Source organism: Anneissia japonica, unplaced genomic scaffold (genome assembly GCF_011630105.1).
Source record: "Anneissia japonica isolate Jap-2015-1 unplaced genomic scaffold, ASM1163010v1 scaffold165_len1371125_cov188, whole genome shotgun sequence".
Taxonomy (NCBI): Eukaryota; Metazoa; Echinodermata; class Crinoidea; order Comatulida; family Comatulidae; genus Anneissia; species Anneissia japonica.
The window spans coordinates 621241-640106 of NW_022697648.1; the positions used below are offsets into that span (position 1 = coordinate 621241).

The window sequence follows — 18866 nt, forward strand, 5'->3', positions numbered from 1 at the left end:
TTTGTCTTATACAGTATATAGGCCTAAATACTGTATGTACGTAAGAAACTTGGCTAAAACTTGGTTTTCTGATATAGGCATATATTTCTATAAAATTTGTTGAACTTTTTTGTTTGATTCAAAGTTCACATTCTATAAATAGGGAAGTATTCCAGGTACAAGAGATATAACTTGTACTTCAAAAGTTGTAAATCTTTCATGGTATTTTCACTCGTATAATAGCTAGTGTTCTATACTAGCCATGCTCATCATTGACTTCAGATAATTCTCATCTTCCAAGATTATTTCTGAGTTGACTTCTTATCCTCAAGCAAATGAACCTGATCAATGTTTAAACGCAACCACAAAATGTCAGAACATTCATGGCGGTGGTTTTCTTTGATAGTTTCTTGACGAATGTCAAGTCGAATATACTGCGTGTTATATGGCATCTTACAAAACACAGTTTATATTAAAAGTGGCTCATAAAAAAGGATATGTTGAAGGGTTTCTTCCTTTGTCACTGTAAAACATCCAACATTTCTAAAGTTATCCGACTGCTCACACTTTGCGTTGTAATGTAGCCTTCGACATTCTTAATTCTACATTAATTTTATATCGTCATTTGCTTTGATTTATAAGTTTTTGATTGATCAACTTAGTCCCACAAGACATATTTGGAGAGCGGCGTCGTAAGCAATTCCTTCTTTTTTGTCAATGTTTGTCAATTATTCCTCACGTTACCATGGTTTCCATACCTATTGTTTAATTGGATCGTTTTATCTTTGCGACATTTGAAACATCCAGTTAAAGAAATTTGCAAAGAAAGATTATGGCGTGGTAGGAGATTTTTTCTTCCAATCTCCACCATTCGTAACGAGAGTTTGAAACTTTAGCTTCATCTATTTCATCAAATCCAAATTGTACTTGTCTTGTCAATATTATATATTTATACCGTAGTCTTTGTTGTTTTAATATACTAAAAAATATAACTTAGTACATTGGGCAAGGTATTATTTTTCAGATTTAATATTTGTCTACCTTTTATATTAGGTAAATGATTGGTTTTCAAATAGGTCTAAAAATTAAAACGAGAAAACAAATTCCTCACTGAAAAAGGCGTAGGCTATAACATCTTTGACTTTTTCCGTTTCCATTTTATCTGGAAGTGCAGATTTCTTGAGTTGGAGTACTGATGTTTATATTTTTTGTGCGCTCTCAGAACTAATTGCAGTAAATACAAAGTAATCCTAAATATAATTTAGTGATATTTATGGCCCACGTCCACTCGAATGTTTTGGAAATTTCTGCTAAATGTTGAAAGAAAATAGGCGTATATTAAAGAGGCATAATATATCAAAGTTGTGTTTTCGCTGGGAAACAATCTTTCTCAAGTCTGTTTTGGCATAATTCTTTCGCAAAAACATATTAAATCATCTTCATATTTATGTGTGTGAAATTATATTTGCGTTATTCGCAGCCGAGCGAAACGGAAATGCATTTTGCATTCCGCTGTTGTTGCCGGATTGTGGTCTGGCCTTGGTTACCGATGATTTGTAACCAAGGCTAATCAATGGGTTACAAACTGAGGCCGGGTTACAAGGAAGTAAAGACGGTGTTTAATCTAAAACTTAAAGAAAGTTGATAGTCCTTGCTGGTCTCATTGAGTTAGCCGTTATTCTTTGTCCCGTTTCACGTAAGCTCAGATATTTTTTAAGTTGTAAACACAAATACGACCTAGTTAAGTAGGACGAATAATAATTTAAGCCACGTTCTCATTTTTGATGGTATAAAACGTTAGATGTGTGTCCACATGGCGTAACGCCGTAAAGAACCCATGTCTTGTTCATCGCTGAACGATTTGTACATTCAACCTGCAGTGGCCTGAATGTCTTGACTTTATTATATTTTGAGAATAAAGGGATCTCCTTAGAATAACTTAGATTATTAAGATCATTTATTTAACTTTAAACGTCGCGTGGTAAAATTTGTAAGAGTGCTGTCCCCTTGTGTCTGAAACTCGAATGAAAACATCACACTTTCTGAAGCCAAACGATTTACAATTACAATTTATTGTAATATTGATGATACGACGACATTTTTTCACTATAGGCCTAATATACGTAATACTCGGATTGACCGCATACCTATAGACAAGTATTAGTACCAACCATACTAAGAACATTAGAAAATTTAACCTTTTCTGTAGGCCTACATCATTTGATTCCCCAAAAATCAATTTACCACCAAAGCAGGCGATTTTTGTTGTTCTCCTTGCCCCTGTCTATAGAGATTTGTTGTTTTGTTTTTGTGTTGCTACTATTTCAATAGTTATTTTCGTTTTAGAATTTAAGTCTATAGGCCTATAAACATCATTACCAAACTTCAGACGTTATGATCGGTGATGTAATTGACGCCAGATGCAACATAGTAAACAAAATTAAGGCCATGATTTCGCATTTTGTTATAGGCCTACTGTATTTGATCCTCCACGTGGTTTACGTAAGCTACCCTTGCAGCTTTTTTTTTCTTTACGTTGAAATAGAAACGCAAAATTTATATGAAAGTAATTCAAAAAGAATTACTTACGCAACGAGTATGTACTTAATTCTGAGATGATAAATAGTTATGCGAAATACGATTTCATTTCGATCTGTGTTATAAAACACACTCGGTTAGTAATACAATAAAAAAAAAACATTGAAAACACTACGTTATACAGTGTAATATAATTTGAAATGTGCACAAATCTGTTATATTCTTTCAAAGTCAATCGTGTACTTAAAGAGACTTGATCGTGATGTGAACTTAGTCCCTGAACCTAGTACACTATAAATAAAATAATTCTAATAGGACTAATATTGGATTGTCTCAATGTTCAATTAATATTTATTGTTTTTCGCTTGTTTTTTGCAGTACTTGTGGTCTTGCACGAGCTCATTTTGAGAAACAGCCGCCAAGTAATCTTCGAAAAAGTAATTTCTTCCATTTTGTGGTAGCGTTGTATGATCGGGCTGGACAACCAGTTGAGATCGAAAGGACGTCCTTTATTGATTTTATAGAAAAAGACTTAGTAAGTATATGAAGATTATTGTAATTATTAATACTGTACTTATTGTTCTTGTTTATTATTACTTTTATTTTCATTATATGTTTCAATAATAATAATAATCATTATTATTGTTAATAATAATGATATTGTTGTTTGTAGGCCTATAGGGCCTATAATAATTATTAGAATATTAAATATTATTATCATTTTTTAATATTTGACCTATAATTATCATATTCAACATTATCACTGTTACTGCAATTGTTAACGAGTATTAGTAGACCTATTATAATTTTTGTTAATATTATTTATTTGTGCTATAACAAAAAACTAAATAATATTTACTATAGGCCTAATTATTATTTCTTGTTTTTGATTATTATAGACATAAACAAATTAAGGAAACACGTTTCTTGGCCCGGAGGCTTATGATGAGAGTTAATTAGTAATTGTTTGTTAATAATCCGTATCTTTAGTATGGTGTTTCAAGTACAGTACATCATTGCAAGGGTTATTATTCAGTTTGAATAGCTTCGAAAACAAACTCAATAAAATTGTGCTTTCGGTAAAAATCCATCGAAAGTAATGTGTGCTACAGGGGATTTGATCACAAACTAATCTTCCTTGACCACATGGCTTGGCCTATCTGATAGATTCATATACTATTGTTTCCTGTTCAAAAAATTAGTCTTCTCGGCGCGTATGATAATGGTTTGTAGAAACAAAGACCATTTACATTTAAAGTAAATATATAGTTTACGGTAAAAATCTTTGGTAATGCCATAAATTTTTGTTAATTGTAGTGACCGTATTTTCCAATCAAACTTGACAATGCCGATTTCAACCTCGTATCGTTTATATTTTGAAATTTACCGCCGATATTATTATTTTCACAGTTTTATTTTTGTCTCTTTTACTATCTTTACTCTTTTCATGCTCTGAAGTGTATCAATTAAAGATACTGTTGCAGTCCTCAGGGGTAAAATAGTTTAGCAAGATTCTGCTAGCTTGGGGGTTTCACTCATAATTTAGCAAAAACATTTATCTCATTATTAGGACTACTACCATTCCGGGAATGTTAAACATGAATTTATGGCATTTATAATTGAAATTATTATTTATTATTTTTGGTGAGATAATAAGAAATTGCCTATACCATGTAGGACTATTTCAATATGTTTTTTGTATAACCCTAAGACCTGTAAGTCAGGCATTAAAAGCTTTTAAACGTCAGTTATATGATGAGTGCAGTAACTACGCGTTCTTTCAGCTGGAGAAGTTATGATTTTTGAACCGTATTGATGATGATAGCCTACGGACACAGCTGCCTATACTCTATCAGCCCTCGCTCCGTTGAGATCTACCTCCCGGGTGTCCAGACCTGCAGGTCAATTTCACGGCAGTATGGTTTGAACATTTCTTTTTGATTTTTCAGGAGCCGGACAATAATAAGACCAATAATGGGATACACTATCGATTGCATCTTCTCTACAACAGCGGTAAGTGTTACTTATTGCAGAAATAATCACGGAACGTTATAATATGGAAAATAAAAGAAGAATACGGTACCTTTCTAATAAACATATACCATATGCAACGCATAGTGCAAACAAACAGCGGGAGAGCATAGGCAATAAATATACAATATCTCATGACACCATCTCCTATTAAATGCCAGCGTATCGTGACGTCATATTCATATTAATGCTGACATTTGCAATGACGTAATTTACGAAACACTTTTAATATTTAAAAAAACACGGTGGAATATTGCAGACGGAGCGGATAGAGATTAAAAAGCTGAAATCATCGGGAAAAATCATTTTAAAGTATGTTTTTTCAACAACCTATGATATATATGTATAATGATCTTAACGAATGATTGATCATATTGTTAATACCATACTGAACATTTTTACGTCACTGAAATTCATGAAAAGGGCCGTTCAATCACAGATTTATTTTTTACCGCCAAGTCGTTTATTCACCGTTAGTTTTTTTTAAAGGTTTCTTTGTCATTTTGTTTCTCTGAAGATTTGATCATTCCGGCTTACATTATCGACATTCGATTGTGATGTCCGATAAACAAAACAAAAACAAAACAAAAAATCACTGATAGGCCTATGACAACTATAGGCCTAATTATAAACGTAAATAATAATTAAAAAAGAAAACAGAACACAATATGTAACTTCATAATAAAATATCCAACAATCTAAGACTATAGAAGATACATTTAAATATCACCGGCTTATTATTGGATTCAAAATTCTTAATAATTTGTGTCCCCCAAACAGAGTTTGTTTATAGAGTGAGCATTGTGAGGGCAGGCTTATTCATTGGAAAGCAAAAGCAATATTTTACTCTGCTTTGTATTCCTTGCAAGACCCTGAGAAGTGCTGCCTCCTTTAGTTTAAAACTCTTTTAACATTTACTATTTTATTAATGATTTAGTTAGGCATTTTATGTCTTTTTATTTTTCTGATTGTTTTTGTAAGCCTACTACTGTATTTCATTATGAAGGACAGGGAGCAATTCTTATTTGAGCTTTCTCCCATCCTATCCGGGCAAACCATGCTGTTTCAGTATACTGTATTTGCCAAATAAATAGCATTATCATTATTATATAGATTATGAAATAGAAATAGCAATAATTGTAAAGTGAATTAAATATTTTAAAAGAGTTTTTCATATTTATAATTAACTATACTACCGTAAAAAATGTATTGTCTACCCTCAATTACCGCAAATGTTAATTTCACTTTTATGGGTAGAATCGCGATTCTACATGACATTCAATAGGCCGTTCTATTACTTTGAAATGATAAACTATTTTTTTTTAAGCAACCTGCCTGTAGGGCTAAATTATTTTGTGACATATATATTATATTTAAAATATTGTTTAAGTCTACAATTTGGGCCTAATTGTTATGAAAATGAAGTTAACACATCAGCGATAAAAGTCTTATAGGCTTGTCACTAGAATCGTAATTCATGGGCTTAAATAATATGTTTTTATAAGTAAAATTTTAGCGAAACTAGTAATGTCGAATTGACGGGTTCTGTGCTGTTAATTGTATGTATCTTACCAGACCTGTAGGACACAATACGTTTGAGTCGATAGTGTCCGCATCACAGAGTTTGTAGGATTTCACAGTTTCTTGTAAGTTTATGAAATAAGCGAAATCCAATAAAGCGACAACGGCATGTTTATTCAGTTAAAGCCAAATTACGAGATTTCATTCGACTGACTCGCAATCAGATTAGTGCGACGGGCTCCGTAGCTCCGCTCTAAATATTAAATTCGTCTTCTGTGAGCTTGCAACATTTAATATCATCGTCATGCTTAAACAATGCGTTTTGATAGGCCTATTTGTTTATATTATTTATCGTTTATTTATAGTCGTATAATAGCTTTGGTTTTCAAGTACGATAAAAATAGTGCTAATTAATAGGCCTAATTTATTACTAAACAATAATTTGGCTAAATAGCCTTATACTTTGTTATTTTTAATTCAGCTCAGCTGGCTACGATACTAGGCCATGGAACAACCAAACTGTAATTCTTAAACCCTATAAAAGAACTCAATACATTTTCTAATAAATTGGGTTGCCCGGAATCGGAGTTTCGATCCCAATCTAATAGGCTTACAACTAAACTTTATACATGCGTAGGCCTATTTAAAATGTATTAGGCCTATGTGGGAACCAACAAAAACAACAAACAGCATTAAAAGTAATAATGATAATAATAAAACGGTAATAATAATATTAATAATAATATAGTTGTGACGTCGTGAAAATCGTAATAATAATAGGCCTACACCTAATTGTAACGATAACAAAGATGATGATGATAATAATGATAATGATGATGAAAGATGATGATGGTGGTGATGATGATGATTGTAATGATGTTGGTGATGGTTGTAAATTAACTTAACTAACAATATTTACAGTACTAATATCTAATTAAACTACAAGATCCAATAGGCCTAGGCCTAAAGTGATAATTTCTTATAGTAGGCCTATCTGTTAACAATCATTCATCATTTTTGGTGGTTTAAAAACTGTTTCCTTGCACTGTTTACCTTACATCAACCTTTGTAGCTGTTGTAATTTATTTGGCAATTAGGTATTAGTGAATTAATTGCAGGTTTCAATATCATCGCCTTCGGTTCTATTCGTCATGAATAGTGTCTCTAGACTGTCTGCGTTCCGTGTACGTTTCTATATTGATTCCTCGGGTTGTGATCGTAACTATGAAGAAAAATAAATATGAAAACACGTCCTTAGGCCAATCGTGTGAGCATACGCTGACAGATTTCAATGCCTTTACGAAGCCACTGTTCACTTCTAAATTTAAAAATAAACAAATTATAACTAATATTAATACCGTAATGTTTACGTTTACGATAGGCCCTAATTCTCATTAAAACGTATTTTACTGATTTATTACGAACTTATTGATGACGTAACAGCATTTATCGATGATGTCGTCATTGTATATCTATTGATTATGGATAATGTTATTGACATAGCAAAGATGATTATGATGATGATAATGAAGACGTTGGTGATGATGAGTATAAGGATGAGATGATGATGATGATGATAAGGATGAGATGATAGTGCTGTTGTTGTTGATGATGATGGTGATGATGTTGATGATGATGATGATGATGATGATGATGATGATGATGATCGAGTGATGATGATCATCATCATGATGATGATCATGATATGATGATCATGATGATGATTATCATCATCATCATTGTCATTATCATAAATAGGCCTATTATTCCGTCGTTTTCCAATGCGATATTTTATATTTATTTATCTTAATTTGTTCTGTCATTCAATGTTAGGTCTATTATGAAAACAATGAAATTATCAATTATGAAATCACATCTTTTTTCAGGAGTACGTTCAGTACAAGATATATACGTACGGCTGATTGATTCAATGACGAAACAAGTAAGTGTTGCCAGGCTGTTTTAAAATTTTAAATTATAGTATGCATGATTTCTCACGCCTAAGACAAAGGGAATCAAATTGTGATTCTGGTTTATCAACTTGATCTACATATTATTTGGAATAGTATAGGTGTTAAATGAAACGAAGTACGATCGTTTTTTTGTTTCGGACGTTTTATTAGTTTGGGTTTGTGATTGATGCGAGTCCGTGCTTTATTTTACATGATGTTGAATTTGAAAATGTTATTATAGTTATACAATTAAAGATTAACTTTCTTTAGTAGTAGGCGTGGCGCTCTGTGTGGACCATTTCTATATACTGTATAGGCCTACAATTCAATTTATAGGTAACTTTAAGTTTTAAAATAATATTAGGCCTAGTTTATAATTTATATTTATCTTTTAGTGATTTTGATTATGGTATGCTTAGCAGTTAAATGTAATTAATCATCATTGCGCTTTAATTAAAAGAAGAAACAATCGTCCCAGCATGCCTTAAATGCAGACTAAATTTTCCCCAAGTAACGACTGGGGTATTAAAATACGAAAGTGAAAAACTTTGACCCACACGAACAACGACCGTCTCGAAAGACGTGTACCTAGGCCTACCTAGCTAGCCTAGGAAAAAATTTATTTGAAGTTGCAATATGATTCCATTTTCGTTGAGTTGGTCAGTATTTGTGTAAATAAGAGCAATTTGATTATCATTTTAAATTGTTTAGATATATTTATGTTGAACTTGCTCCCGTTCTCCTGTAGAACAAAAGTAAGGCGTCGTGCCTAAACTTAACCTAGGCCAACCTGTTCAACGCGGGAAGACGAATGATGACAGCAGTAGAGTTGCCTACTTTTAGTACTGTATGTAAACATGGCATTGAACTCGTGTGTCTGGGTGCACGATTCCAATGCTAACTCGAGTAGGTTTTAACTAAAACAAACAACATGGATTATTGTAAAACAAATCAATTAGGTAGAATCTACAAATCTAAATGAACAGTGGACATGATTTATGTTTTGCAAATGCGTGATGAATTGCGGGTTAGCCTTACATTACGCAAGTTAGTAGTGAACACAGAGGTTGACTAGCTGTTGTTTATAAAGATTACACTCAAAACAGATGCTCGGATTAGGGGATCACATTGACATTTTAGTCGTTTGAATCCGTTGATAACCATACTGTATGCGATACTGTATATTTTCTACTTTATTCCCCTCTGAGACCAAAATGAAAGTAGTTGGAACTTATAGGATGATTAATCTTCATTTTAGAACCGATTTAATTAGAGTTATTCCATATCAACAATCGTCTGTTTTTTTCTCGGTTCTAGTGCCTCTTTAGTTAGATCTCAAGTAGAGAGTTAAGATAAACTAGTGTTGTAAATTTGACACAGCAAATAAATTAGAGTCAATGATTACAGTGTAAGGATTCTATGAAACCACTGACAATTCTAAAATGTTTAAATTGATTGGTAACTGAAACAATCTAAAGTGCATAGCCATTCAATGCAAGAAGATAGAATTGTGGATAATGATCTCTACCATGCCCTTAACTAGCCAGGCATAGCCAACTCTCCATTATTCTTATTGAAGGCATAAGCGCATGTCACACTGGGGAGATTTAAACGCCAGTCCGAAGGGTCTCATTCAGTCTCTGCAAATTGGTTGGGAGCCGTTAACTCGGTCTCTAATGGCCTAGCTCTGTATGCGTTGAATGGTAAATGAGGCAGGAGCTCAGTGAAATGCCCTACCGTTGGCTCGTTCAGCTGGTTATTTTTGATCATCAAATTAGGGTCTCCTCCGACAAACGAGCTTTGATTTTTAAATGCCTTCATTTGGAATCTGATTGATGTAAAAATTATGCAACAACCAACTCCCAGAGATGTTAATTTGTCTTTGTTATAACTTCTTTCATACGGCTCTTGTAATTACATATAATTATCATAGTTTTTTTTTTGGTTCGAGCATATTAGTTAAGCATCATTAGCAGAAAGTGGCCCTGTGAGAGAAGATTCGCTATATATACAAGTTTATCAGAATGGAGTTTAGATGATTTGTGTTGACTTTAAGTATTATACAGCCAATTGTCAGCTGATAGGAAAATTAACTTGTATTATTAATTTTACAATAAAGAGAATAAGAGTATGTTTTGGAATTAAGTTTACATACTTCATCTTAAACAGTTTAAATTTATGGATAAAAACGTGTTTTTATAAATAATATAAAATCAAGTTATAAATTTATTCTTTTTCTGTTAATAATATAATTATAATTATAATAATTATTTATTTATTTATTATTTATTGTCATTGTATTTACTTCTTACAATATTTTTATTGTTAACAGTTATTGTTAATAATTATCAATAAATGAATGAAATAATAAGGTAGTTACAAGTAATATTCAGCATGTTTTAGCATAATTTAAATACCTTTTAGATTTTAAATGAACATTAGGTTACCTTAAAGATATAAAGATTCAAATTGCTAAGTTTAAGGAACCACATAAGTTATAAACTTGTTAAAAGTGTAGAATAAAAAAAAACTGATTTACAATACTTCTACCACGAAAGTGTTTAAATTTGCAGGTAGAAATTTATATGTATATCTTGTACACAGACTATTGGAATATGGAATTAATCAGACATCTGTTAATTGGCTATAGGCAATTTCTTGTTTATTTTTCTTTTAGTGTTTTAAAATTAAAACAAATTTAAGAAAGTAAGTTTTTTCAATGTTTATTTCCAAGTGTATATTAGATATAAATAGCATATTTGAGAATTGAGTGAAAATATAAATCACATCTGACCAGAATCTCATAAGTACAGAATGGTACATAATGTCGGGGTGGGCCACACCCTAGCAAAATGTCATAAATTTTCCAAGTAGTAGGATGGTTTGCCATCTAGGAGTGTGTGGTACTTATGATCTGGTTTGGAACATTAACCTGGAAAAAAGTTCCATTTTGCAAGAACAAGGCTAAAGAAATATAGAATAACTTTGTTTTTTTTAATATATCACAAATTGAAATTTTTAATTTTGTACTATATTAGTACTGTATAATGCAATTCATTAGTCTTGTCATTTTTTTCCTATTAGGACCTAGCGTCCTGGATTCAAATCCTGTTATCATTCCAGCATTTTCCCTTGTTTAAGTATTATTATGTAATAAACATAATACCTAAAGATATATATCTATTATGTAGTAAACAGGTTGTAGATAGAACTAGCTGATTTGGTGTGAACATCTTTTAATTGTTATTGTTATCTAAATAAAAACAAATTAAAAACATAAGTGAAGTAAATGAAAGATATAGGGGAGACTTTAAATTGTCATTTCTGTTTTCATTGTTTAGTAATTTTTTGACCAGCAGTAGGTGACTTATGAACAGTTTAGCAAAGATTAGAATCTACTTGTTTTCTTCTACTAACCCATAGGGATGCTCTGATAACTGTGTAACCTCAAGACCCATCATGATAAAATTTGTCTTGAGTCCAAATGTCCATTGCAATTATACTAGTATTAGTGAAACATGGAAAAAGTGTGCTAGTTGCATTTATGATTGTACTTTCTGATATGATTGATGTAATACTAAGGTTTGGTCTTTTTATCATACATTAGGACCTTATCTAGGGACTAGTTAGATTCTTATTTAACACTTCAAACTATCAAGTCGAATGACGTAGTTCTTGCCCGTTTGGCAAGACTGTATGCGTATGTTCACAATTGCATGAAATGAAATGCATCAAACTATTTATATATTTCCGCCGATCTGCTAGCTGCATCTCCAGTAATAGGAACGCCCAGAATATTTAATTTATGTTATAAAGTGTTCTATAATTTATAAGAGTATATTACATACAGTTTGTTAATCTGTAAAACAGCCCTACTACTGTAGGGAGTGATTGGTTTTAAAGAGTGCAAACATTTTCAGATTTGGATAACAAATATTACATAAAACCTATTCAGTGTTAATATAATAAATCATAGGCCCTATCATATTTCTTATAATGATGTAAAGAAATTACCTTGTTTTTCTTTATTTACTGTTTGGTAAATCTAAATTCCCGTAGATGTAACTATAAATGTGTCAATTTAGATTTAGGAAGATGAACAAATGTTACAAACCATAGCAGCTAACAATTTCTCAATCATTTGTGGTAAAGTTAATTGCTTTGCATTACATCATGAATAATTTATTTTTTCTGACAGAATTCAGGGGCGGATCTAGAGATCTCCAAATGGGAGGCCGAAAGGGGTGGGGGGGCTGAAAGTTGGGCCGACGAGAGAACACCATACTAGGGGGTCTGGGGGGCATGCCCCCTCAAAAATAACATTTGAGGCATTCTGGGCTATCATTTTTTTTCTTTTTCTTTCTTTTTTTTTCTCTTTTTCTTACCTCACAAAAAGGCCGGGGCAGGGCCGCCCCCTCCCCCCCAAATCCGCCCCTGGAATTATTTGAGAATACCAAATCTATAAATTTGACTTGCGATGTGTTCTTGTGAATTCTTATCAAGGAATGGCCTTTGAAAATGGTAAGGTTATTAAATAATGAACGAATGTACAAGGCCTATTTCACAAGCCATTTCAGTGATAATTAACATCTTCAATTATTTGGTGAACTTGATTGTAGCAAAATTTGTAAGCAAACTACGACTTGTATATACGCTCAATGACAACATTCACCCCAAGTATGTGCTTCCATTAAATGCTGCCCTAAAACACATTAAAGTATGTAATATTTAATACGTTGTGTACATTCTACAGCCATTTCCATTGGTGTTGATTGCAGTCATATATTAATATATAATATTACGATAGATCCGGTGAGCATAAGAACTTATGTAGTGCAAAATACTACCTAAAACAGTATGTATAATGTGCGTATAATATACCAGATGATGTGATAAAGAAATTTGTTTCTTGTCTGAACAACAAAATGCACAAATCCAAGGGAAAACTTAAAATGGTGTGATGTATCCTTCATGCTTTTAATAATAATGTTTTTTGATAACTATAATAATTTTGGCTTGAACCTGTGCAAAGGATGTCTCATATGCCCATGGTAGGGTTATACCCATGGTGACGTTGGACATGTGTAACTGAAGCAGATAGGCCTACTGCACATTTGTTACATACTGTGCATGCCACCTATAGCATTTCTGAAACAAATGTATTCTTTCAATTTGGCTGTTGTCACAACTAATGATATTGGCCTCATTCATGATTATGCATTTCGTTTGCTTGCATTCTGCAAAGTGATGAGATACAAACTACAACTTGACTGACAACTTAAGGTATAATAATCTGGCAAATGCACTCGACAAAAACAATTATCACTTATGTAAAGATTACGAGAAATGAATTTATCCTCGGAGACTGACAGAAGGAAGTTGAGGCTGTGACCAAGTGCTTCCCATCTCCAATTGTAGCTGCGAACCGAGAGAAATTTTTTAGTTGGAAAACGTCATTTTTTATGAAAATATGAACAGTGAATGACAATCTAATAGTATTTTAAATCCTGCCAAATGTTGTCAAGTCTTTCAAAATGTCTTTATCATGATTTTGACATAGTTTATCCTGACATTGCCAAGTCCTAATTTCGCGAAACTTGTCTTACATACTTCTAAACTACATCAGGTCACGTTAATAGCTTAGACATTTTTCTGGAAAAAAATATGATTTTTTTAGATTATTTGAATACCATAAATTAGTCAGAATAAAAACTATTTCTTTTATTACAAATGGAATTTTATATAAATCAGGCCATGTAAGGAGGATAGTAGGCAGACTTAAAACTTGGTTAAAAGATTTTATTAAACTCAATATATGTATAAAAATACAGTTAATAAAAATTTCCAGGGCTACTGTAGTTGGGTGAGCATGCATGCAGTTAACTATGTAGGTTAATGTAGGTTACAATTTTTTTAAATGTAGCAACTTTACCACATGGAGAACACTTATTTAGATAGGAAGCACAAGTGATCAATTGTATATTAAGGGTAGCATAAGCATAACAGAGTAATCAATATTTTCAAATTAACTTAGCATAATTCATGTAAATTGAACATTCGATTAAACAGAAGGGAAATAATGACAACTATAGTGTCTTTGAAGCAGTTAAGCCTCTTTGATGTTTGGTTTAGAATTGAAGTCAGATTTTGCTTTCAATAACATTTGAGCCTAAATTCCCCTGTGTGTGTTTGGAATCATATATACGTATCATTGTACGCAAAGAGCATCGATTCAAGTTGTGAATAACACTAATATTCTGATTGATGCATAGACCAAAAGACTGCAATAGATAAAAGAGATTTTGAAATCATTAATCAATTTTAATAGAAAACCCACCGAAAAAGAGAACATTAAATACCATAACTAACAAAAAATAAGCCACGAGGGACTGTATCTAGTTAAACTTGGATTAATTTTAGCCGAGAGTGGTGCCACGTAGCTTAGCTGTTTAGTATTCGCTTTAACCCTCCGTGTTCCCTTTGTGGAGGTTCCCAAGTATGATAAAACGTGTTCTGTCATTCGGTTGTCATAAATACACCGTGAATAATGCTGACTGCTGCTTCTTTAAGCATGAGAAGCTTTAAAGAAATTCTGAGACCATTGAGAACGTATCCAACTTAGATACATTGAATTTAACATGGTCCACGTCTCTAGAGGAGGTATCATTTCACTTCATAGAAGCTAATGTGGTTAATAATCTCGGCCAGCCATCAGCCTTATGCAATAATTGTTGTATTATATTTCAAAGTGTGGCTGTTGTTTCAATATCTGGGTGGTTATTGTATAATCATCTTGTACACTTGATTACAAAAAGGACTTGTCACAACCAATCCATGAGGGAAATACCTAATTATTAATGTTGATTATATATTAAAATTTTCTTTATAAAAGTCTTTGTATTTATAATTCAAGTGAAAATAATAAATGAAAAGTTTGACAGGAGTAATGCAAACTTTCTGAATTTTTTTTCTATTAGTTATGAAGTGAATCAGTGAAGTTTCATATTTTTCTTGTCTCTGCTTCACGTGTAGCCATTTATTTCTTATTTGAAATGAACTTGGTCGGTTTTGACACTTTAATCATTACAACTCTTCAAACTGCCTTTGTTCTTTTATACTAACAAAATATCGTATTTCTTGACTAATACATTATGAGTATTGTTTTTTATTTTTTAGGATCGATACTGATCATGGTCAATTTTTATATTAAAAATTAAAAAAATATAATATTCATATTTATAATTTTATTTGTTTCTTTTATTTTGAATTTTCCATAATTCTGATTACCTTGATTTTGTTCCTGTATTCCAGTATGAATAATTTAAGGCGAATTAAATTTGCAATTAACAATGTGGACCAATGGCGGACATTTCTTGGAGACTTGTAAGCATTACTAATTGGCTTGTGGTTTGAGTAAAGCAAAAAGCCATCGTAAAATGTTAATTCATAAACAGATTGGGAAAATATCATTGTCAGATGTGAACGCTATTAACGGTGATTCATTTATAGACGCCATTTCTCGTTTATGTGCCTTTTTTATGTGCGAGTCTGTGTTTGGTGTGTTGTGTATAATGTGTGTGCAGTTTTTGTGTGTATTTTTTTGTATGTAAACATTTTATGATATTAACTATGTTTTTGATAGGAATCTAATATTTTAATGTAAATGAATCCACGATCGCAATTGGTTAATGCAACTAAGCATATGTTCTAATGTTTAATATATTATTTTAATATTTAGTATTCGATTAGCAAGACTTATACTTATAATGAAAAGTATAAATTTTCAAACTTGTGTTTTTAACCATTTAATTTTATACAAGATTATATTAAATTGATTCTGTATCTTTCTTGTCAGTCACATCCGTCAGAATTTTGTTTATTCTTTTAATTGTTATATAATTTCCAGTGAACATAATATTTGTATAAGACTATAGATGTGGTATATAGAATCTTGTTTCCTTTGTCATCAAGGGAGAACCATCGGTATCTCAATTTTTTTTACAGCGTTGACCGAAGTATAATGAGCTTATAAACTAAAGTGCAATTCCGACAGTCTTTACTTTGAATATAATGCATTTGCATTTCAGCACTTGCGTTTTTAGTGTTTATAGGTCCATTTAGCACTGTGATGATATGATGTTACAGATGTTATTAGTTAATTGGATAGAAATTCAGAGACATTTACTCCTGGTTTATAGCGCTGTGGCTTTTTGATCCTCTCAAAGTACTTGGTGTGTTGTAGGGCGTGTTATGTGAATGTGTTGAATAAATGAGCGGCAGAAGAGAAAGATTTGAGTGTTTTTAGTACACCTTTGCTTTAAACAAAATGGAAGTTTCCTCTCTAAGCAGTTTGCCTGGAAACAGGTGCATTCGATATATTCTGTCAGTTGTGCTTGGTGAAAATTACCTTAGACAACTTTAGTCTTGAGAGGAAAAATGATAAAAATACTAAATGATGTATGTTACTTAAGCCTTTTTCCATAATAACACAAATTATCATTTTTTTTATCTGTAAATCATTTTTGTAAATTTAATCCAATTTTCATGCTTCATTTTCCTACCTAGTTTACGTGTTTAAAGTCCATAGGCCTATAGCTAGAAGGGATAAAAAGAAAAGGGGGAAATTATGAATATTGATATCATAAAGAACATTAATTCTTAAATCTCCGGAACATATGTTTCCTATATTTTAGTACTTTGGTCATTTTTTATTCAATTTATGTGAACTAGTTTTCGTGGTGATATATTATCATGGAAGAAAATATTTATTTTATTGATTTTATGGAAAATAAGATCAATAGAATCTGGAAACACTGAATTTATCATCAGACAGTGTTGGTGTAATAACTTTGTGAAATAAAATTCAATATGTGAATTCCCTACTTTATTATAATGAAGCAACGTACATCATTTTCCTTGCATATTTATACAAGTTCATAAACCTTAAAATAATTATCTTACAAATGTTTATTATAACCATTCCTATATACTGAATTCCTTAAATTTTATTTAAAGTTTGAGAATTATTTGGTTCTTTTGAATTATTATTATTCATTTTCATAATTAAATTTTTTATACTTTTGCATATTTTACAATAGCTTTAAATTTAATTTTTAGTTGTTTTTTCTTTAAATGTTTAAATGCTTTTTATATTAAGGCAGCATTTTAGTTGATTCAATAGTCTATTTCCCTAGTATTATAGATACAATGAAAATGCCCCAAGGTAGAAAAGATAAACCAATAAAAAACACAAATAATATATACATTGGAATAGCCTCAGGGAAAGGTTAATTAATGTTGATTAGGCTCTAACAAAGTCTAATCACCCCAATCATGCGAGTTTATCCAGAAGGATAACTGGTCAAAGTAATTGTTTATGATTATCATAATGAAGTGTCCATTATAAAATTGATATTCAATTTAATGGTGTGGTGTAAGTAGATGAGAAGCAGAGCTGATAACATTAAGTTGTATAATGTTACATTAATGAATTACACCATGCTACTTGTGAGTTAATCATAGGCATTGGGTTCCTTGAGATGATGCTGCTTCGTCTAACTGACCAAGTTTTATTAGCCCTCGGGGTCCACCTGCAGTAAGGTAAACCACTGGTGTATAAGTCCATAGATACTAAAGTCGTAGAGGTGTACAATCAAGTTAATGTGGATTTGCAGTCACGTAAAATTGATAAGAATGATGGGGATAATAAAGCAAGTGTACACAGTAATGGAGGTTAATGAACATAGTCTTAATTTAAATTGTCTTCTGAATGATTATCTTTCAACTAAACTATTTGAACATACCCATATCTGATCTATAATTTTAAAGATGGAGTTTCTGACAAAATTTCCAGTAAAGAAACCTAAAAAATTTAATAAAAAACATTGGATAGTATATGTGAAAGGATCATATAAATTATTAATTAATTTTAAATGAGGTACAGGTCAAAATTATTCAGTTGTTGCTGATTTGCCAGACCTTTTATTATTAAAATCCTTAATAATGTTTCAGCAAATTTAAGGCTCAACAGTATAAGTAAAAGAGAATAGGAACATTTTTATATCTGTTTTAATAGGCAAGGAAAGTAATTTTTCTCTGATGTAATTCTAAATTAATAGCTAATAACTTAAATATACAATGTAAGCAATTCAGTAATCAAATTAATTTTTAAAATTACATCAGCTTAAAAGAGACATTATCTTCAATATTAATTTAAATAAAACAATTAAATTATATATTTTTGTAGAATAAAATGGTAGGAAATATATGGACTAGGTTACACTGAACCAAATTCTTATACATCTTGATAACTAATTTGTTATCTTGTATCTTTTCTGCTTGGTTTTTATGTACAATTAATTTTGTTCAGATAGGATAATTATTAATTGGTTAATATTTCCTTAGATTTCCTATTCTTTTTCAATATCTAATTATGAGAATCAGTAGTAATTTACAGTAAAATAACACAAATGAAGCGCTGGTATAGATAGCCTCTGGCGTACCTGATTCATTGTATTTATATAAACTGCTTGAAATCGCTGCAATTATAGCCAATTTGTATGGACAACTGTGACCAAGGCACTGGTCAGCCATTTGTAAATCTCCACATCCTCCTCGTTTTTACTGACCTTTAGTTTAACTCCCTCAAAGGCAAATTCTTGTCCTATCAAGCTATACACATTTGTGTTTTGTTCAGGCGATTTGTAATTCTTGTATTGAAAATTAAGAAAATTAATTTTGACAAATGTATTGTATGTACTTTGAAAGTCTCTAATCTATCAACTCTTTTTGGAAAAAAATAATTTGATTTAATGTTTAAAAATAGCAAATCTAACTTTGTTTTGA

The 18866-nt window shown here is 31.4% G+C and overlaps 1 protein-coding gene across 1 annotated transcript in view; it reads left to right on the forward strand.

Moving 5' to 3' along the window:
* LOC117102281 (transcription factor COE3-like) overlaps nt 1-18866 on the forward strand; it is a 40046-nt gene that overhangs the window by 6497 nt on the left and 14683 nt on the right. The window contains exons 3-5 of the mRNA XM_033242517.1: nt 2896-3052; nt 4467-4530; nt 7956-8011. Of these exons, the coding sequence (XP_033098408.1) occupies nt 2896-3052; nt 4467-4530; nt 7956-8011 (277 nt within the window). The remainder of the gene's footprint in view (nt 1-2895; nt 3053-4466; nt 4531-7955; nt 8012-18866) is intronic.